We start from the raw sequence: 21,792 nt of genomic DNA, 5'->3' as shown, positions 1-21,792 counted from the left end.
AATCCACAGAATTCCCTCCTGGAGACCTCCCAGACATGGAGGTGACCCTGAATCCATGAAATTCCCTCCCTGTGATCCCCAAAACACCAAGATGACCCCGAATCCACGGAATTCCCTCCTGGAGACAGGGTTTTGACTCCACATTCATGGAATTTCTCCTGGAGATCCTCAAACCACCAAGGTGACCCCGAATCCATGAAATTCCCTCCTGGAGCTCCCCAAACCACAGAGATGACCCCGAATCCAAGGAATTCCCTCCTGGAGACCTCCCAGACGTGGAGACAACTCTGTATCCATGGAATTCCCTCCCTGGAAATCCTCAAACCACAGAGGTGACCCCAAATCCATGAAATTCCCTCCTGGAGACCTCCCAGACATGGAGGTGACCCCGAATCCAAGGAATTCCCTCCTGGAGACCTCCCAGACATGGAGGTGACCCCGAATCCACGGAATTCCCTCCTGGAGACCTCCCGGACAGGTTTTTTTTTCCCGGGAGTCCCCGGGGGCAGGCCCCGGCGGCGGCGCTCACCGTGCGGAGCAGCGTGCGGTTGTCGCGGAGGCTCCCGAGCATTCCCAGGAAGGAGACGAGGAACACGGTGATTCCCAGCAGGAGCAGCAGCACGGCGGGCGCCAGGAAAATCCCCTCCAGGGTGCGGTGCCGCTGCCGCTCGGCCTCGGCGTAGATCCCGACGGCCAGGAGCAGCAGCCCCAGCACCTGCGCCCCAGCGGAGGCGTTCCCTGGGGCGCGCGGAAGGGCGGGGGGATTCGGGGGGATTTTTCGGGGAATTTGGGGATTTGGGGGGATTTTTGTGGGTTTTGGGGATTTTCAGGGGTTTTGGGATTTGGGGGGATTTTCGGGGGTTTTCAGGATTTTCAGGGGTTTGGGGATTTTCACAGTTTTTGGGATTTTTTGGGGATTTTCAGGGGGTTGGGGATTTTTTGGGGTTTGGGGATTTGGGGGGATTTTTGGGGGTTTTCAGGATTTTCAGGGATTTGGGGATTTTCTGGGGATTTTCGGGGAATTTGGGGGGATTTTCAAGGGGTGGGGGATTTTCAGGGGTTTTGGGGATTTGGGGGGATTTTGGGGGTTTTCAGGATTTTCAGGGGTTTGGGGATTTTCAGGGTTTTTGGGATTTTCAGGGTTTTTCGAGATTTTCAGGGTTTTTGGGGATTTTCAGGGTTTTTGGGATTTTGGGGGGATTTTCAGGGGTTTTGGGATTTTCAGGATTTTTGGGATTTTTTGGGGGGATTTTCAGGGTTTTTGGGATTTTCAGGGTTTTTCAAGATTTTCAGGGGTTTTGGGGATATCCAGGGGGTTTGGGATTTTTGGGGGATTTTCAGGGGTTTTGGGGATTTTCAGGGTTTTGGGGATTTTTGGGGGGATTTTCAGGGTTTTTCAAGATTTTCAGGGCTTTTGGGATTTTGGGGGGATTTTTAGGGATTTTGGGATTTGGGGGGGGATTTTCAGGGTTTGGGGGATTTTCAGGGTTTTCAGGGATTTTCAGGGGTTTTGGGGATTTTTTGGGGATTTTCAGGGTTTTGGGGATTTTCAGGGGTTTTCAAGATTTTCAGGGGTTTTGGGGATTTTTGGGATGTTGGGGGGTTCTGAGCTTTTATGGGTTTTCGGGTTGTTTTTTTTTTCCCAGGATTTTCAGTGGTTTTGAGGCGCTTGGAATTTTCAGAGTTTCCAGGATTTTCAGGGTTTTTAGGATTTTTCAAGGTTGCTGAGATTTTCAGGGTTTGCGGGTTTTCGGGATTTTTCAGGGGGTTTGGGATTTTCTAAGCTTTCAGAGGGGTTGGGATTTTCAGGGTTTCTGGGATTTTCAGTGTTTCTGGGATTTTTCAGGGGTTTGGGGATTTTTCAGGTTTTTTGAGTGTTTTGGGGGGGATTTTTGAGGGGTTTTTGGGGTTTTCAGGGATTTTGGGATTTGGGGGATTTTCAGGGTTTTCAGGATTTTTGGGGATTTTTGAGGGTTTTTGGGGTTTTCAGGGGTTTTGGGATGTTCGGGGTTTTCGGGATTCTCAGGGTTTGCAGGATTTTCGGGGGTTTGGGGGATTTTCAGAAGTTTGGGGGTTTTCAGGGATTTTGGGATTTTCAGGACTTTTGGGGTTTGGGGGATTTTCAGGGTTTTCAGGATTTTTGGGGATTTTTGAGGGTTTTTGGGGTTTTGGGATGTTCGGGGTTTTTGGGATTCTCAGGGTTTGCAGGATTTTCGGGGGTTTGGGGGTTTTGGGGATTTTCAGGACTTTCAGGGTCTCAGGGATTTTCAGTGTTTTCGGGATTTTTGAGGGTTCGGGGATTTTCAGTGTTTTGGGGATTTCCAGGGTTTTCGGGATTTTTGGGATTTCTGGGATTGGGTGGGGGTTGGGGGTTTTCAGGGTTTTCGGGATTCGGGATGGAAAAAAGTCCCCAAGGGCGAGGGGGAGGTGGGAGATATCCAAGGAGAACCCCCACGGCTCCGGAATGTTCCAAGCCCCGGTGCCCCTGCTCCGCCCGGGCTAACGGGAAGTCGGGAGATTCCCGGCAGCGGGAACGTCCCGCAGCGTTGGATCCGCCTGGAGCCATCCGTGGATTCCAGACTGCATTCTCCGGGTTCTCCCTGCCTGGATCTGCCCGGATTCTCCGCTGGGCTTTGACGGAGCCCGAGCCCCAAAATTCCCCAATTTCCGCCCATTTGGAACCTCCTGGAGCACTCGGAGCCTCCTCCCTCTCTCCACAGCCAGCTCCAACCGATCCCAGCATTCCCAGCACATTCCCGAGGGATCCTGAGCCCGATTCCCAACGGGAAAATCTGAGGAAGGTTTTGGGATGGACACAGGGAGTGCCAAAAGCGGCTTTTCCAGGGATGAGAAGCGTCCTTGGAAAACGGAAAGGGTTCGGAATTCCCGAGGCTGCCTCAGGGCACCGCGGGTCCCTCATCCCAGGGTTTTCCTTTCCCGGTTTTCATGGAATGGGTTCGCCCCTCTCATTTCCCATGGAAATTCTGAGCGGATCCAGCGGAATTCCGGAGAATTTCGGGGAATCCCAGAAGAGTCTGGGATGGAAAAGGCCTCAAATCTACCCCAGGGTGCTCCAGCCTGGCCTTGGACAATTCCAGGGATCCGGAACATTCCTGGTTTGATTTAAGCTCAGGTCAGGCCCCACCCCTGCAGAATTCCCTCTCCCGGAGTCGTGGGATTGGGATAGGAGCAATTAAGGAATAGGGAATAATTAACACCCGGCTCTGGGGCGGGAGGAGCTCCCGTCTCATCCCGAGCTCAGGTGGAAACTGGGAATTCGGAACTGGGAATTGGGAAAAACTCTCACAGAGCCGTGAGCTTCTCCAGAGGGAACGCTGGGAATGGCCTTTCCCAGAGGGAAAAACAGGAATGGGCTTTTTTCCCAGAGGGAATGTCGAAATCCCGATTTTTTGTGGGGTCGGTTGGAATATCCGCCCTCAGTTTTGTGGGGGGAAAAAAAAAATCCGTATTTTTTTACATTTTTGGATTTTCCAAGGAAAGGGAAGAAGAGTTTTTTTGGGGAACAAAAAAATCCCAAATCTTTGCTCCTCCGGATTAAATCCAAGCCCCGATTCCCTGGTTTAAAGCCTGGCTCATCCCGGGCTCCTTCCCGGATTTTTCCGGCTGCAATGAAATCCCTGGAAAGGATCCACTGGCTCCAAATCCAATTTTCCACAGGCTGGAAAACCTGGAATCATCAACCCCCAACCTCAACGGGGACCGACCCAACCCTCATCCCTCGGGATTTTATTCCAAGGGGTCGAATTTCCTAACGGGAATTCCTACAAAATCCTGGTTTTATTGGGAAAAAAAACATCCCGGGAACAACCCCGGCCCGTCCATGGGGTTAATTAACGAGGCTCTCGGAATTAATTGGGCTGCGATTATGCAAATGAGGCCGGAATTAGGTCAGGCTGAAAGGAGCTGCACAATTCCCGTGGATTCCCTGAGCAGAATTCCCGCCTGGGAACGTCCAGAGGTGGAGGCGGGAGGGGTTGGAGCCATCCAAAGTTGGGGTTTTTTGGGGTTGTTTTCCCGTTTTTTTGGGGTTGTTTTCCCGTTTTTTTGGACAATTCCGAGCCTCTCGCTGGCGGATTCTCCGTGGAGCTCTCCCAGAATTCCCCCCAAAATCTGGGAATTGTCCCAGGGTTCATCCACGATTCCCAAAGTGGAATCGGGAGGAAAATCCCGCAGTTCCTTCAACACCCCAAACCTCCTTTGGGAAATCCCGAACTGAGTGGGGTCGGCTCCTTGGGAACCCAAATTTTGGGATTTCCCTCGGATTTTTTGGAATAATGCACAAGTCACACCCCAAACTCCAACCTGAGCCAGAAACGTGGGAGAAATCCGGAATTTTGGGGGTTTCTGGGAATGTCACAGAGGTCTGGCCCTTCGGAGCTTTTCCCACCCAACAGAGCCTGGGAAATCCGGGAGGTATTCCCAAAAAATCCCGATTTTCGGTGATTTTGGGGTTGTTCCACGCCCTCGGGCCGAGCTCATTTATGGGTCAAGGATCAAAACCGAAATTAAAATCGTTTCCGGAAATTTCTGCACCGGAATTTCTGTGCTCCCACCTGGAAAAATCGACCCCGCCCCGGGGTTATTTAACCCCGGGCAGGAAAGATTTGGAAATAAAATCGGAATTTCGCCAAACCAGCCCCGAACAGAGACGGGCGGAATTCCCGGTTTTCCCCTCCCCTCTCCCGCAGGTGCCTGCAGCTCCCAGGTGCGGGGAAATCCCGCCCCGAGCAGAGTTCAGGGACCCAAAACCGCCGAAAAATCACCGAAATTTGAAATTTAAAAAAAATAAAATAAATAAACCAAACCCGCGGCTCAAACCCCCTCGATATCTGCAGGGGGAACCGCGGGGGGGGGAGTAAAAAAATAAAATAAAAATTAAAAAAAAATTGGAATTTCCTCATTTTCTGCTCCGAACGGGACTCGCTGCCACAAAGGAATCGCGGGCGGGGGGATGCGCTTGGAAAACCCCCAAAAACCCGCGGGTTCACCCCAAAATCGCCCGGTTTGGAGCCCAAAATTCCCCGGTTTGGGGCCAAACAGACCAAAATTGCCCGGTTTGGAGCCCAAAATCGCCCAAAATCGCTCGGTTTGGAGCCCAAAATCGCCCAAAATCGCCCGGTTTGGGGCCAAACAGACCAAAATCGCCCGGTTTGGAGCCCCAAATCGCCCAAAATCGCCCGGTTTGTGGCCCAAAATCGCCCAAAATCGCCCGGTTTGGGGCCCAAAATTCCCCGGTTTGGCGCCGGCCCCGGCGCTCGGAGGCACCGCGGGTTTTCCTCCAGGATTTGGGATTTCGGGAAGGGGAAATCCCAGAAAAGCCAAATCCACCCCGCGGCGGTGGGAAAACCCCGGGAGAAAGGTGGGGGAAAAAAAAAACAACGGGAAAACGCGGGGAAACATGGGAAAACGCGGGGAAAAAATGGGGGAAAACGGGAAAAAACCGGGGAAAGAACGTACCGAGAAGAGCGTGGCGTAGGCGGAGAGCGCGAATTTGATGCCGTAGTAATAGAAGGGGGAGTCGCGGCAGGTCCGGGCCATGCCGCCGGCTCTCGCGGCGCATTCCCGGCTGGAATTCGTGCGGGGAATTTGAACTTGGCCAATTTCCGCCCGGCGCCGCCGCCTTAACCCTTTCAGGGCTCCCGGCCGGGAATTCCTGCCCGGAAAGGAGAACATTTTATTTTATTTTATTTTATTTTATTTTATTTTATTTTATTTTATTTTATTTTATTTTATTATTTTATTTTCCGTCAGGGATTATCCCGGGATTTCACGGGGTGGCAGCGGGGGTTTGGCTGCTCCTGGTTCGGGAGGAATTGAGGAATCACCGGAGAGCTCCGCAATTGTTTGGGATTCCCTCGGATTTTCATCTTTCGATTCCCCCTGGATTTTTGATTTTTTTGGAGCCCCTGGGATTTTTTTTTTTTTTTTTTCCCCCGGATCCCGCTCGGATTTTAATTTTTTGATTCCCGCTCGGAGTTTGATCTTTTTGGATCCCCTCAGATTTTGATCCTTTTCAGCCCCTTGGATTTTTTTCTTTTTTTTAATTTATTTTTTAAATGTGCCTCGAATTTTGATTTTTTTTTAGATCCCACCCCGGTTCTGATTTTTTGGATCCCCTCGGATTTTTTTTTTAATGTCTTTGGATCCCCCTCGAATTCCTTTTTATTATTTATTATATCATTATCACCGTGGCTTCAAACAACCCGGAGCCAAATGTTCACTTCCCAAAGTAAGGAAAGTTCTCTCCTGAAGCGCCGAACTTGGCTGAACTGCGGAATTTTCTGGGAATTTGGGACAGGGGAAACCCCGGGAATCGAGGGGAGACCCCAACAAAGGGGAGACCCCAACAAAGGGGGGACCCCAGGAGAAGAGAGACCCCAATGACGGGGGACTCTGGCCATGGGGAGACGTGATCCAGGGGAAACCCCAAACCAGGGAGACCCCATCCAGGGAAACCCCAAACCAAGGGAGACCCCAAACCAGGGAAACCCCAAACCGGGGAGACCCCAAACAAGAGAAACCCCAAACAAAGGGAAACCCCAAACCGGGGAGATCCCATCCAGGGAAACCCCAAACCAAGGAAACACCAAACCAAGGGAAACCCCAGACAAAAGAAGATCCCAACCATGGGGAGACCCTGGTCTCAGGGGGACCCTGGTCAAGGGGAGACCCCAAACCAAAGGAAGACTCCAAACCAGGGAGACCCCAAACCAAGAGAAACCCGAACCAAAGGGAAACCCCAAGTCCGGGAAGATCCCAAACCAGGCCCAGACAAAAGAAGACCCCAGTCATGGGGAGACCCCAGTCACAAGGGGACCCTGGTCAAGGGGAGACCCCAAACCAGGGAAACCCCAAACCAGGGAGACCCCAAACCAGGGAGACCCCAGACAAAGGAAGACCCCGGTCACAGGGGGACCCTGGTCCAGGGGAGACCCCAAACCAAAGGGAGACCCCAACCATGAAGAGACCCTGGTGAAAGGGGGACCCTGGTCAAGGGGAGACCCCAACCCAAGGGGAGACCCCAAATAAAGAGAGACCTCAGCCAAAGAGAAACTCCAAGCAAAGGGAGACCCCACACAAAGGAAACCCCAAAGAGAGGAAATCCCAAAAAAAAGGGGAGAAGCCAACCAAAGGCAGACCCCAAACACAGGGAGACCCCAAACACAGGGAGACCCCAAACACAGGGAGACCCCAGCCCGGGGTCGTCCCCTTCCTTTGCTGAACGAGCCCTTGTCCGGGATGTGAATCCCGCCGGCAGTCCCAGGTTTTCCCAGGAATTTCGGGCTCTCTCCCCCTCTTCCCTGACCCCCAGCAGATCCCAAAGCTCCCATGGGGTAACTCGGAACACCCCGAGCGCATCCCGGGAATCAACACCCCACCTCCCACACGGGGTTAGTTGTGCCGTGAGGTTCGTTCCCAAAAAAATCCCGGATTTGGGGCGGCAGGGAGGGAAGAATTCTCCCTTTATCCCTTCCATCCATGCCCTCCGAAAATGAGGGATTTGCTTCCCACGGGCTGAATTTCACATTCCCTCAGCGCCGGGGCCCGGAGAATTCCCACATGGAAATCAGGAATGACCGCAACCATTTTATTCCCTTTAAAAATTCCTAAATTTGACATTTTTTTAGATTTTTTTCCCCAAGAATTGCCCATCAGGGCATTGACCCGGATGACGTTTAAGCTCCCTTCCAAGCCAGCGGTAAAATTCCCTTCACCGGGAGCCCAGAGCTCCTTAAATTCCTTTTTTTTTTCTCCCCCCCCCCAAGGAATTAAAATCGAATTCCCTTTGCTTTCCCTCCCGGAGAGGGAGACGCCGTTCCGGCAGCGGAAATTCTCCCGGTCCAGCCCCAGGGGTGAGGAGGCAGAAGCCGAGCGGGAATGATCCGGTTATTTCATTTATTGCATTTCATGGGCAGGGCCTGCCGGGCTTGGGAAAAACGGCGGAATTGATCCCGAAATCCCGATTTGAGCGGGGCCGGGAGCTCTGCCAGCGGGGCAGGGAGGTGGGAGCGGGCCGGGGTTTATTCCTCGATCGGTTTTTGGGGGTTTTTTTTTTATTGCTGGTTGGAAGTGCTGCTGGAGCTGCGGGATTTATGGGATTTAATCATGAACGGGGCATCGATCCCAGGAATGAATCACTGACCCTGGGTGGGGGAAAGGGGAAAAAAGGGAAAAAATGGGGGGAAAAAGGGGATAAAGAGGGGGAAAGGGGAAAAAGGGGAATAAAGGGGGGGGGAAGGGGAAAAAAAGGGGAAAAGGGGGGAGGGAAAAGGGGGAAAAAAAAAAAAGGGGGAAAAAGGGGGAAAAAAGGGGGAAAAGGGGGGAAAGGGGAAAAGGGGAAAAATGGGGAAAAAGGGGGGAAAAGGGGGAAAAACGGGGCAAAAGGGGGAAAAACGGGGAAAAATGGGCAAAAATGGGGGAAAAATGGGGAAAAACGGGGAAAAAAGGGAAGGAAAAAAAAGAAAAAAAGGGGGGGAAGGGGAAAAAAAAAAGGGAAAAAAGGGGGAAAAAGGAAAAAAAAAAGGAAAAAAAGAAAAAAAAGGGGGAAAAAAGGGGGGAAAAAGGGGGAAAAAAGGGGGGAAAAGGGGGAAAAAGGGGGAAAAGGGGGAAAAGGGGGAAAAGGGGGAAATGGGGGAAAAGGGGGAAAAAGGGGGGAAAAGGGGGGAAAAGGGGGAAAAGGAAAATCCGGGATTCCAGCAGCCCCCGAGTGGGGGTGCGGGTTAAATTCAAGGCAGGGTTTCAGATCACCTTCCCAGTTTAAGATTAATCTCAAAGTCCTTAAACTCCCCCGGGATATTTTCATCCCTCCAGGAATTCCCAGGGAGAGAAATCCCAACCTGGGATGCTCCAAACCAGGAGATTTCACCCTCTGAGTGCCAAAAAATAAAAAAAATAAAAATAATAATAATAATAAAAAATTTAAAATATAAATTCAAACCAACCTGGATTTAGGAAAAAACCTCCACGTGCTCCAAATCCCAAATCCAGGCTTGGGAGGGGGCTCCAGATCCCAAAAGCACCCTGGGAAGAGGAGGAGGAGGAGGAAAGGGAGGAAGAGGAGGAGGAAAACAACGGGATGAAGAACGCTCCAGCTGGGAAACCGCACCCAGCCGCCAAAGGCGGATTCAAATCCCAGCCCCAGCCACCTGCGCTGGTTTTATCCCGGCCAGAATTCCAGGGAAACCCCGATTCCAAGCGGGGATTGGTGGTTTGGGACCCGAACCTGCTCCTGGCGCTCCTCATCCCCGGATTTTGGGACGCGAGGAGCCGGAACCTCCGAGGATGGAGAATTCCTGCCCGGGAGGACAAGGAGGGATTTTCCAGCGGGATTTGGGGGTTCGGTGTCCCCCGTCCTTACGGAAAACTCCCGGGAAAAGCTCGGGAAGGAGCCACATCCTTGTCCGGGATGTGAATCCCCCCGGCAGTCCCAGGTTTTCCCAGGAATTTCGGGCTCTCTCCCCCTCTTCCCTGACCCCCAGCAGATCCCAAAGCTCCCATGGGGTAACTCGGAACACCCCGAGCGCATCCCGGGAATCAACACCCCACCTCCCACACGGGGTTAATTGTGCCGTGAGGTTCGTTCCCAAAAAATCCCGGATTTGGGGCGGCAGGGAGGGAAGAATTCTCCTTTCATCCCTTCCATCCATGCCCTCCGAAAATGAGGGATTTGCTTCCCACGGGCTGAATTTCACATTCCCTCAGCGCCGGGGCCCGGAGAATTCCCACATGGAAATCAGGAATGACCACAACCATTTTATTCCCTTTAAAAATTCCTAAATTTTTCTTTCCCCCCCAATAATTCCACATCCTTGGAGCGTCCCTGGGAATGGGAAGGAGCAGGAATGTCGGGAATCCACGCCCGGAGCAGCCCTGGGATCGTCACTGGGATCCTGGGGGGAATCTGAGCTGCTGGAGCTGGATCGGGGGCGGCAGAGCCACGAAATCCCCCGGGACTCCAAATCGATCCATTGATTGATTGATCCACGGATCGATCGATTGATTGATTGATGGGTTGATCCATGGATTGATTCATTGATCGATTGATCGATGGGTCGATCGATTGATTGATCGACCCATCGATTGATTGATTGATGGGCTGATTGATTGATTGGTTGATTGATTGATGGGTTGATTGATTGATCGACCCATCGATTGATCGATTGATGGGTCGATCGATTGATTGATCGACCCATCGATTGATTGATTGATGGGCTGATTGATTGATTGGTTGATCGACCCATCAATTGATTGATTGATGGGCTGATTGATTGATTGATGGGTTGATCGATTGATCCATGGATTGATTGATTGATGGGTCGATCGATTGATTGATTGACCCATCGATTGATTGATTGATGGGCTGATTGATTGATTGATGGGTTGATCGATTGATCCATGGATTGATTGATTGATTGATGGGTCGATCGATTGATTGATTGACCCATCGATTGATTGATTGATGGGCTGATTGATTGATTGATCGACCCATCAATTGATTGATTGATGGGCTGATTGATTGATTGGTTGGTTGGTTGATGGGTTGATCAATTGATCCATGGATTGATTGATTGATGGGTTGATCCATGGATTGATTCATTGATCGATTGATCGATGGGTTGATCGATTGATTGATTGACCCATCGATTGATTGATGGGATGATTGATTGATTGCTTGATTGATTGATGGGTTGATCCATTGATGGGTTAATGCATGGATTGATTGATTGATTGATGGGTTGATTGATTGATGGGTTGATTGATCGATCCATGGATTGATTGATTCATTTCCTTTCAATTCAATGCTTTCCAAGGGAAAGAAAACCTGGAATTCCCTCCAAATTCCCAAATTCCCACGCCAGCGCCTCCGTGCCCCTTCCAGGACCTGCTCCCATGGGGACGTCACCCGGAATTCCAATTCCCTGCTCCGGGAAAGATCCGGATCTTTTCTCTGGGAGCTGCCAAGACTTTTCCCTTTTCCCAGTGGGAAACTGAGGCAGGAGGGAGGGATGAGCTCCCTGGAGCAGCTGGGGATGGAGTGAAGGGGAAGGAGAAGGATTTCCTGGGAATGGCTCCGAGCCTTTGGGATTCCCGATCCCCCTCAGCCAGGGAAATCCCTGGATTGGGGTTCAGCCTTTCCCAGATTTGCGGCCCCAAAAACCTGGCACGGGGCTGGGGGGGATTGGGAATCTCATTCCCGTCCCCCATTCCCAACTTCTGTTCACAGCTCCCATTCCCACATTCCCAGCTCCCATCCCAAGATTCCCAGCTCCCATTCCCACATTCCCGGCTCCCGTTCCCCCATTCCCAGCTCCCATTCCCACATTCCCAGCTCCCGTTCCCACATTCCCAGCTCCCGTTCCCAGCTCCCATTCCCACATTCCCAGCCCTCATTCCCAGTCCCATTCCCACATTCCCGGCTCCCGTTCCCCCATTCCCAGCCCTCATTCCCAGCTCCCGTTCCCACATTCCCAGCCTTCATTCCCAGCTCCCATTCCCACATTCCCAGCCCTCATTTCCCAGTCCCATTCCCACATTCCCGGCTCCCGTTCCCCCATTCCCAGCCCTCATTCCCTGCTCCCATTCCCGCATTCCCAGCTCCCATTCCCACATTCCCAGCTCCCATCCCAAGATTCCCAGCTCCATTCCCACATTCCCAGCCCTCATTCCCAGCTCCCGTTCCCCCATTCCCAGCCCTCATTCCCAGCTCCCTTTCCCACATTCCCGGCTCCTGTTCCCCCATTCCCAGCCCTCATTCCCAGCTCCCATTCCCGCATTCCCAGCTCCCGTTCCCCCATTCCCAGCCCTCATTCCCAGCTCCCATTCCCACATTCCCAGCTCCCATCCCAAGATTCCCAGCCCTCATTCCCAGCTCCCATTCCCACATTCCCGGCTCCCGTTCCCCCATTCCCAGCCCTCATTCCCAGCTCCCATTCCCGCATTCCCGTCTCTCCCTCCATTCCCAGGATTTTAGGGAATGCTGCCATGGAGCGGCCCGGGAGCCTCGGGATGGAGCGGGAGCAGCTCGGCCCCGGCCCGGACGCCCCTGGAAACGCCGAGATCCCGCCGGGAATAAACCTCGGGATCGCTCTGGCTCCAACAACCGACCCGGGAGCACGGAATTCCAGCGGCTCCCTCCCCACGCGCAGCTTCCATCCCGAATTCCTGCGGGATTTACCTGGGAGCGGCTCCTGTCCCCCAGATCCGGGATTCGGGATCGTCCCCAGGAGCGAGCGCGGCTTCCCCGGGCGATCCCTGCAGGAAAAGCGGCAGAATTCCCGAGGGGAAAGCGGCGCTCCCGGCAGAATTCCCGGCTGGAGCAGCAGGGCCGGGATGGTTCTGGCAGCAGCAGCGTTAAAATCCCTGGATCCCAACCCGGGCTGCGGGAAGGGACAATTCCCTGCTCCCGGTTTAAATTCCAGCCGCAGGGAGAAGAGGGAATTTCACGGAGAGGGAATTTTATGGAGAGGGAATCTCATGGAGAAGGATTTTCCAGCCCTTTTGGGTTTTTTGCGGGAAGGGCCCTGAGGTGGATGGAGGAAGGAAGCCGGGGGCGCCGGGGTGGGAAGAGCTTTTCCAAGGTTTTCCAAGGAAATCATTCCAAGGTTGGCTTTGTTCCCTGGGGACGCGGAGCGCGCGGGGAGAGATCCCGGGAATGCTGGGCTGGAAAGGCCCCGGGTAAATAAAGATAAAATCATTTATCGATTAAATGATTGATGGAATCATCGATCAGATCCCAGGAATTTAAATTCCTGCTGATTTCCCCCCAAAAGCGCAGGCGGAGGTTTGGGAGGAAAAGAAGGGAGAGGGAAAATCGGGATCGGGGGGGTCGGGAAAGGCGGAGGAGCCGCTTCCAGCGGGAGCTCGGAACCGGGAACTGCGGAGGGGACAGAGGGACAAGGGACAAGGGGGACAGGGGGACAGAGGGACAAGGGACAGAGGGGACAGAGGGACACAGGGGACAGAGGGACAAGGGGACACAGGGGACAGAGGGACAGAGGGGACAGGGAGACAGGGAGACAGGGGGACAGAGGGACAAGGGACAGAGGGACAGAGGGGACAGAGGGACAAGGGGACACAGGGGATAGAGGGACAGGGGACAGAAGGGACAAGGGACAGAAGGGACAGGGACTGGTGGGACGGGGCGATCAGGGAACAGGGGCTGGGGACAGGGGGTGCAAGGGGAGGGACTGGGGGGATCGGGATGTCGGGGCACCGGGAATGGGGACAGAGGGACAGGGGAGGGGACAGAGGGACTGGGGGGACCGGGAGATGGGGGGACCGGGGATGGGGACAGGGAGGACAGAGGGACAGTGGGACACAGGGACAGGGACAGAAGGATAGGGGGTGTCGGGGCACCGGGAATGGGGACAGAGGGACAGAGGAAGGACCGGGGGGGATCGGGGGACGGGCGGGGCCAGGGGGAGGGGACAGAGGGGCACCGGGGGAGGGGCCAGGGGCCGGGCTGTCCCCGGGCTGTCCCCGGGCTGTCCCCGGGCTGTCCCCGCCCGCCCCGCTCTGGCACCGCCCGCGCCGCCCGTAAAATCCCCGCGCGTGCCGAGCCCGCCGCAGTCGGGTCCGCGGCGCCGGCTGCGCCCCGAGCCCGCCGCGGGAGCGGAACCGAGCTCGGACCCGCACCCGGAACCGCGCCCGGAACCGCCTGCATCCCGAACCGAGCCCGCATCCGCACCCTGGACCGGGAATCCGCACCCGGAACCGCCTGCATCCCGAACCGGGGAATCTGCATCACGAACCGAGCCCGGATCCGCACCCGGAACCGCCTGCATCCCGAACCGGTGAATCTGCATCCGGAACTGAGCGCGGATCCGCATCCCGAGCCGGAGAATCTGCAAACGGAACCGGCTGCATTCCGAACCGAGCGCGGATCCGCATCCCGAACCGGCTGCAGCAGGAACGGGGGAATCCGCAACCCGAACTGAGAAATCCACAAGCCGAACCGGGGAATCCGCAACCAGAGCCGAGGAATCCGCATCCCAAACCGGGGAATCCGCAACCCGAACCGGCTGCGTCAGGTACCGAGAGGAGCCGCATCCCGAACCGGCTGAATCCCGAACCGGGAGGGATCCGAGCCCTGGGGAAGCCGCAGCCGAGCCCGGCGGATCCGGACCCCGAAGCAGCTCCACACCCCGAGCCGAACCGAGCGGAACCCGAACCGGGCAGGACCTGCACCCGGAGCCAGCCGTGCCCGAACCGGGCGGGACCCGAACCGGGCAGGACCCGAACCGGGCGGGACCCGAACCGGGCAGGACCCGCACCCGGAGCCAGCCGTGCCCGAACCGGGCGGGACCCGAACCGGGCGGGACCCGCACCCGGAGCCAGCCGTGCCCGAACCGGGCGGGACCCGAACCGGGCAGGACCCGCACCCGGAGCCAGCCGTGCCATGGCCGCGCTCCTGGCTCCAGCTGCTCCTGGACACTGGAGGAACCGGAACCCCAAACCCGCTGCACCCTGACCCGGACAGGTCCTGCACCCCAAACCCGCTGCACCCTGACCCGGACAGGTCCTGCACCCCAAACCCGCTGCACCCTGACCCGGACAGGTCCTGCACCCCAAACCCGCTGCACCCTGACCCGGACAGGTCCTGCACCCCAAACCCGCTGCACCCGAGCTGGGGGGTGCCTGTGCCCTGCAGCTGCCACGCACCCCAAAATCGGCTGAGCCAGGAGAGCCCCGCACCCCTAAAATGGCAGAGCACTGATCCGAGCACTGATCCTGCTGCACCCGAAACCAGCGGGGCCCTGCACCCCAAACTGGCTGAGCCAGGAGAGCCCTGCGCCCCAAAACTGGGTCTGCACTGATCCTGCTGCACCCGAAACCAGGAGGGATCTGCACCCAAAACTAATGATCCAGGAGGGATCTGCGCCCCAAATTAGCCAGGGCAGGAAGGTCCCACACCCCAGATTTATTAGCCGGGGCAGGAGGGCTCTGCTCCCCAAATTAATTAGCCGGGGCAGGAGGGATCTGCTCCCCAAATTAACAGAGGCAGGAGGGTCCCACGCCCCAAATTAATTAGCCAGGACAGGAGGGATCTGCACCCCAAATTAACAGAGGCAAGAGAGTCTCACGCCCCAAATTAATTAGCCAGGGCAGGAGGGATCTGCACCCCAAATTAACAGAGGCAGGAGGGTCCCACGCCCCAAATTAATAAGCTGGGGCAGGAAGGCTCCACACCCCAAATTAATTATCTGGGGCAGGAGAGATCTGCACCCCAAATTAACAGAGGCAGGAGGGCTCTGCTCCCCAGATTACTCACCCGGGGCAGGAGGGCTCTGCTCCCCAGATTACCTACCCGGGGCAGGAGGGCTCTGCTCCCCAGATTATCCGGGACAGGAGGGCTCTGCTCCCCAGATTACCCGGGGCAGGAGGGCTCTGCTCCCCAGATTACTCACCCGGGGCAGGAGGTGCTCTGCTCCCCAGATTACTGACCCGGGGCAGGAGGGCTCTGCTCCCCAGATTACTCACCCGGGGCAGGAGGTGCTCTGCTCCCCAGATTACTGACCCGGGGCAGGAGGGGCTCTTGCTCCCCAGATTAATTACCCGGGGCAGGAGGGCTCTGCTCCCCAGATTACTCACCCCGGGACAGGAGGGGCTCTGCTCCCCAGATTATCCGGGACAGGAGGGCTCTGCTCCCCAGATTACTCACCCGGGGCAGGAGGGCTCTGCTCCCCAGATTAATTACCCGGGGCAGGAGGGCTCTGCTCCCCAGATTACCCGGGGCAGGAGGGCTCTGCTCCCTGGATTATCCAGGACAGGAGGGCTCTGCTCCCCAGATTACTGACCCGGGGCAGGAGTGCTCTCCCCGATCCCGCGGCGCCATGGAGGATCCCCTGCCGCCGGCGGCAGAGCTGGAGCCCCTCAACGCCTCTCTGAACGAGTCCTGGGCCAACCCCTTCGTGCAGCCGCCCTGGCAGGTGGCCCTGTGGGCCGCCGCCTACGCGCTCATCGTGGTGGTGGCCGTGGTGGGCAACGCCGTGGTGATGTGGATCATCCTGGCACACAAGCGGATGCGCACCGTCACCAACTACTTCCTGGTGAACCTGGCCTTCGCCGAGGCCTCCATGGCCGCGCTCAACACCGTGGTGAACTTCAGCTACGCCGTGCACAACGAGTGGTACTACGGCACGGCCTACTGCCGCTTCCACAACTTCTTCCCCATCGCCGCCGTCTTCGCCAGCATCTACTCCATGACGGCCATCGCGCTGGACAGGTGAGTGACCGCGGGGTGACCGTGGGGTGACCGTGGAGTGGCCGTGGAGTGACCGTGGAGTGACCACAGAGTGACCGTGGAGTGACCACAGCCACCATGTCACTGCTGACCAGAGCCCGGGGACAGGAGAGTGACCGGGGTCACTGAGTCTGCCCCGAGCTCAGAGCCTGGGGACAGGAGAGTGACCGGGGTCACTCCTGTCCCAAGCCCAAGGACAGAGCAGTGACCGGGGTCACTCCTGTCCCAAGCCCAAGGACAGAGCAGTGACCGGGGTCACTCCTGTCCCAAGCCCAAGGACAGAGCAGTGACCGGGGTCACTCCTGTCCCAAGGCCAGGGACAGAGCAGTGACCGGGGTCACTCCTGTCCCAAGGCCAAGGACAGAGCAGTGACCGGGGTCACTCCTGTCCCAAGGCCAGGGACAGAGCAGTGACCGGGGTCACTCCTGTCCCAAGGCCAGGGACAGAGCAGTGACCGGGGTCACTCCTGTCCCAAGCCAAGGGGACAGAGCAGTGACCGGGGTCACTCCTGTCCCAAGCCCAAGGACAGAGCAGTGACCGGGATCGCTCCTGTCCCAAGGCCAGGGACAGAGCAGTGACCGGGTCACTCCTGTCCCAAGGCCAAGGACAGAGCAGTGACCGGGGTCACTCCTGTCCCAAGGCCAGGGACAGAGCAGTGACCGGGGTCACTCCTGTCCCAAGGCCAGGGACAGAGCAGTGACCGGGGTCACTCCTGTCCCAAGCCAAGGGGACAGAGCAGTGACCGGGGTCACTCCTGTCCCAAGGCCAGGGACAGAGCAGTGACCGGGGTCACTCCTGTCCCAAGCCAAGGGGCCAGAGCAGTGACCGGGGTCACTCCTGTCCCAAGGCCAGGGACAGAGCAGTGACCGGGATCGCTCCTGCCCAGATCCCAGATCCCAGGCCTGGGGCTCGTCTCGGCTCCGTCTGTTCCACCACAATTAACACAAAGCTCATTCGGGTGCTAAAAATAACCCAGCCCTGGCTGCAGGTGGCTTTGGGAATCCTTTGGGAGTGCTGGGAGCTCGGGAGAGGCTCCAGGGTTGGTGCAGGGAGCTGGAGGAGCCTTTGGAGCAGCCTCTGCCTTTCCTTTCCTTTTTCCTTTCCTCTTTCCTCTCCTCTTTCCTTTCCCCTTCCCTTCCCTCTCCATTCCGGAATCCAGGCACACACGCCCTCGCCTCACAAGCCCCGTGCCCGTTCCGGCCCCGCCATGCCGGGAGCCATTCCATGGATTTGGGCTGGGTTGGGAATGTCTGAGGAGCAGCTCAGGCTGGGAAAAGCCTCCTGGCTTGGGGGGTGTCCCCAGGCAAACCCAGCTGGATTCCAGGGAGGATCCAGCGGGAGACCGGAGCCTGGGATTCTGGGATTCCTCCATTTGACGGCCAGGGTTGGGTTTTCCTTGTGCAATTCCTGCTGGATCCCAGGTCCCAGTGGGGCCGTGATCCAAAGCTCAGTCAGATCCCAGATCCTCTGGAGCTGTGATCCAAAGCTCAGCCTGATCCCAGATCCTCTGGAGCTGTGATCCAAAGCTCAGTCAGATCCCAGATCCTCTGGAGCTGTGATCCAAAGCTCAGTCAGATCCCAGATCCTCTGGAGCTGTGATCCAAAGCTCAGCCTGATCCCAGATCCTCTGGAGCTGTGATCCAAAGCTCAGTCAGATCCCAGATCCTCTGGAGCCATGATCCAAAGCTGTCAGATCCCAGATCCTCTGGAGCTGTGATCCAAAGCTCAGTCTGATCCCAGATCCTCTGGAGCTGTGATCCAAAGCTCAGTCTGATCCCAGATCCTCTGGAGCTGTGATCCAAAGCTCAGTCAGATCCCAGATCCTCTGGAGCTGTGATCCAAAGCTGTCAGATCCCAGATCCTCTGGAGCTGTGATCCAAAGCTCAGTCAGATCCCAGATCCTCTGGAGCCGTGATCCAAAGCTCAGTCAGATCCCAGATCCTCTGGAGCCATGATCCAAAGCTCAGTCAGATCCCAGATCCTCTGGAGCCGTGATCCAAAGCTCAGTCTGATCCCAGATCCTCTGGAGCCGTGATCCAAAGCTCAGTCAGATCCCAGATCCTCTGGAGCCGTGATCCAAAGCTCAGTCAGATCCCAGATCCTCTGGAGCCGTGATCCAAAGCTCAGTCTGATCCCAGATCCTCTGGAGCCGTGATCCAAAGCTCAGTCAGATCCCAGATCCTCTGGAGCCGTGATCCAAAGCTCAGTCTGATCCCAGATCCTCTGGAGCCGTGATCCAAAGCTCAGCCGGATCCCAGATCCTCTGGAGCTGTGATCCAAAGCTCAGTCGGATCCCAGATCCTCTGGAGCCGTGATCCAAAGCTCAGTCTGATCCCAGATCCTCTGGAGCTGTGATCCAAAGCTCAGTCAGATCCCAGATCCTCTGGAGCTGTGATCCAAAGCTCAGTCTGATCCCAGATTCTGCTGGAGCCGTGATCCAAAGCTCAGTCTGATCCCAGATCCTCTGGAGCTGTGATCCAAAGCTGTCAGATCCCAGATCCTCTGGAGCTGTGATCCAGAGCTCAGTCTGATCCCAGATCCTCTGGAGCCATGATCCAGAGCTCAGTCAGATCCCAGATCCCTCTGGAGCCGTGATCCAAAGCTCAGTCTGATCCCAGATCCCTCTGGAGCCGTGATCCAAAGCTCAGTCAGATCCCAGATCCTCTGGAGCCGTGATCCAAAGCTCAGTCTGATCCCAGATCCTCTGGAGCCGTGATCCAGAGCTCAGTCAGATCCCAGATCCTCTGGAGCCGTGATCCAAAGCTCAGTCAGATCCCAGATCCTCTGGAGCCGTGATCCAGAGCTCGTCCTGATCCCGGTGGGACTGGGGACACCGAACCCCCGGAACCCGCAGGTTGTCCCTTCCCTGCTGTCCCTCCCTCTCCCGGGAATTTGGGACCGGGGACGTTTCCCACCAGCCCCGGTGACAAATCCCGGCCTCGCCGCTCCCTCCGTGCGTGTGTTTCGGATTTTTCCAAGGCCACATTCCTGGAGCCAGCCGGGCGCTGCCGCCTCTCCCAGGGAATAAAGGGAATTCTGGCAGGGATCCGGGAGGGGGACGACGCTTTTCCTGCCGTTTTCCAGCGCCTTTGGAGCCGCTGGCTCTGAGATTCCCTCCAGGAAGCAGAGCCGGGGCTGGAGGAGGCTCCCCGGGCATTAAAAACAGCCCCGGGTTTGGTTCTGTCACAAAATCCTCTCCCTAAAATCCACAGGAATTGAGGCGATAATCCATAAATCCCGGGATATTTCCAGTTTCTCTCCCATGGTGCTGTTCCAGGAGGATCTTTGGGATCAGCTGGAAAAGCCGCTTTGGGGCTGGGATGAATTCCAGGGATTTTTTTTTGGGGGGGGTGAATAATTTAATTTGCAGCCTTTGATCCACCCCGAAAAAACCAGGAAAGCAAATCCAGGGAAGCTGCAGTAAAACAGGAAGGTCTGGGAGGCTGGGGCGGGAAATTTTTTGAGGATGAGCATTCCCAAAACATCTTCCTGCACCTGCAAACCCTGAAGAGAGGCTCGGTTTTCCCAAAAAAGCCAAAAAAGCCTGGCTCCCACCTCCCTGTGCTTTGGCTGCATCCCAAATTCCAGCCAGGAATCGGAAAGGGAACAAATCCCATCCCCAGCCCCTCCAGGCACCTCCAGGCCTTGGAAAATTCCTCTTTTCCTGTGTCTGGGACCTGACAATGGAGCTGACAGGCAGGAACAGCAGGGATTGGCTCCAGGAGCTGGGAAGGGAGGAATCACTCCTGGGGCAGCAGAAGGGAATGTGGGAATGGGGAGAGCTGGAACTGGGAATGGGGAGAGCTGGAACTGGGAATGGGGAGAGCTGAACTGGGATTGGGATTGGGCAGAGCCAGAGCCAGGATTGGGAATGGGCAGAGCCAGGATTGGGAACGGGCAGAGCCGGGATCAGGAGCAGCAGGGCCGGGTCGGGGTTCCAGTCACAGCCGGGATAGGGCTGGAATTCCCGATTTCCACCAAAAATCAGGGAAGCGGTGTGGGATGAGCCTGGTGTTCCCAAGGCCCGGCAGCGCCGTGGGATCCGGAGCGAGGGCTGGGGGGAGCAGGATTCTCCCCAGTTCCTCTCCGTCCCTGCAGGCGATTCCCAGGGTACGGAATGGCCTCGGAAAAACTTGGAAAAGCCACCATGGAGCGAGTGGGGATTGTGGTTTGATCCATGGAATCTGGGAATCCTGGAATGGGAGGGATTGGGAAGGACCTCAGATCCCATCCAGTGCCACCCTCCCCTGTCCCAGGCTGCTCCAAACCCTGTCCAGCCTCGGACGCTTCCCGGGATCCAGCGGAATCCACGGCTCCTCCAGGAATCCCCCAATGGAATTTTTTGTGGGATCCATCATGGATTTGAGGGGGGGTTTTGCTGGAAGTTCCTCCATCCTCTCCTTTTCCTGGAGCTGCTCCAGCCCTGGGCACGAAAGAAAAACAGCCGGAAGTTGTTCCGAACACCCCGGACAATGGCAGGAAATTCGGGATCGGGGCTGGCACCGAGGCGCCGCAGGAAAATCCCACAGGATTCAGGGCCCAGCAGTTCCCTCCGCTCCCAGATTCCCGCCCCACCCTTTGTTTTCCCAGAGCTGGAACACTGGGGTTTTCCAGCCATGATTCCCACTTTTCCCATACCTGGAACACCGGGGTTTTCCAGCCATGATTCCCACTGTTCCCAAAGGGAACACGGGGATTTTCCAATCCTGATTCCTGCTTTTCCCAAAGGGAACACTGGGACTTTCCAGCTCCCATTCCCGCTGTTCCCAGAGCTGGAACACTGGCATTTTCCCTCACCGATTCCCACTGTTCCCAGAGTTGGAACTCCAGGATTTTCCATCTCACATTCCCGCTGTTCCCAGGGTTGGAACTCCGGGATTTTCCCTCGCAGATTCCCACTGTTTCCCGAGCTGGAACATTGGGATTTTCCCTCACCAATTCCCGCTGTTCCCTGAGCTGGAACTCCGGGATTTTCCCTTGCCGATTCCCGCTGTTCCCAGAGGCGGAACTCTGGGATTTTTCCTCGCTGATTCCCGCTGTTCCCAGACCTGGAACTCTGGGATTTTCCCTCACTAATCCCCGCTGTTCCCAGACCTGGAACTCTGGGATTTTCCCTCACTAATCCCCGCTGTTCCCAGACCTGGAACTCTGGGATTTTTCCTCGCTGATTCCCGCTGTTCCCTGAGCTGGAACTCTGGGATTTTCCAGCTCACATTCCCGCTGTTCCCAGTGTTGGAACTCTGGGATTTTCCCTCGCCGATTCCTGCTGTTCCCTGAGCTGTAACTCCGGGATTTTCCCTCGCCGATTCCCGCTGTTCCCAGGGTTGGAACTCCGGGATTTTCCCTCGCTGATTCCCGCTGTTCCCAGGGTTGGAACTCTGGGATTTTCCCTCGCCGATTCCCGCTGTTCCCAGGGTTGGAACTCCGGGATTTTCCCTCGCCGATTCCCGCTGTTCCCCGAGCTGTAGCTCCGGGATTTTCCCTCGCCGATTCCCGCTGTTCCCAGGGTTGGAACTCCGGGATTTTCC

General features: G+C 56.3%; 2 protein-coding genes across 3 annotated transcripts in view; one reads left to right on the top strand and one right to left on the bottom strand.

Moving 5' to 3' along the window:
* Positions 1–12,594, bottom strand: part of LOC120764002 (tetraspanin-15-like) — a 41,393-nt gene extending 28,799 nt beyond the window's left edge. Inside the window, exons 1-4 of one of the 2 annotated variants that reach the window (XM_040087662.2) lie at positions 12,197–12,594; positions 8,964–9,042; positions 5,479–5,674; positions 530–738 (exon numbers count right to left, since the gene is read on the bottom strand). In XM_040087662.2, coding sequence (XP_039943596.1) covers positions 530–738; positions 5,479–5,581 — 312 coding nt within the window. In that variant the 5' untranslated portion in view covers positions 5,582–5,674; positions 8,964–9,042; positions 12,197–12,594. The remainder of the gene's footprint in view (positions 1–529; positions 739–5,478; positions 5,675–8,963; positions 9,043–12,196) is intronic. The other variant, XM_040087663.2, reaches the window with a different exon arrangement.
* A 3,114-nt stretch (positions 12,595–15,708) lies between these two features.
* TACR1 (tachykinin receptor 1) overlaps positions 15,709–21,792 on the top strand; it is a 12,156-nt gene continuing 6,072 nt past the window's right edge. Inside the window, exon 1 of the mRNA XM_040087590.2 lies at positions 15,709–16,246. Coding sequence (XP_039943524.1) covers positions 15,855–16,246 — 392 coding nt within the window. The 5' untranslated portion in view covers positions 15,709–15,854. The remainder of the gene's footprint in view (positions 16,247–21,792) is intronic.

This window comes from Hirundo rustica, chromosome 28, assembly GCF_015227805.2.
Source record: "Hirundo rustica isolate bHirRus1 chromosome 28, bHirRus1.pri.v3, whole genome shotgun sequence".
NCBI classification, from domain to species: domain Eukaryota; kingdom Metazoa; phylum Chordata; class Aves; order Passeriformes; family Hirundinidae; genus Hirundo; species Hirundo rustica.
Note: the sequence above shows the minus strand (reverse complement) of the source record. Positions and strands in the feature narration are given on the sequence as shown.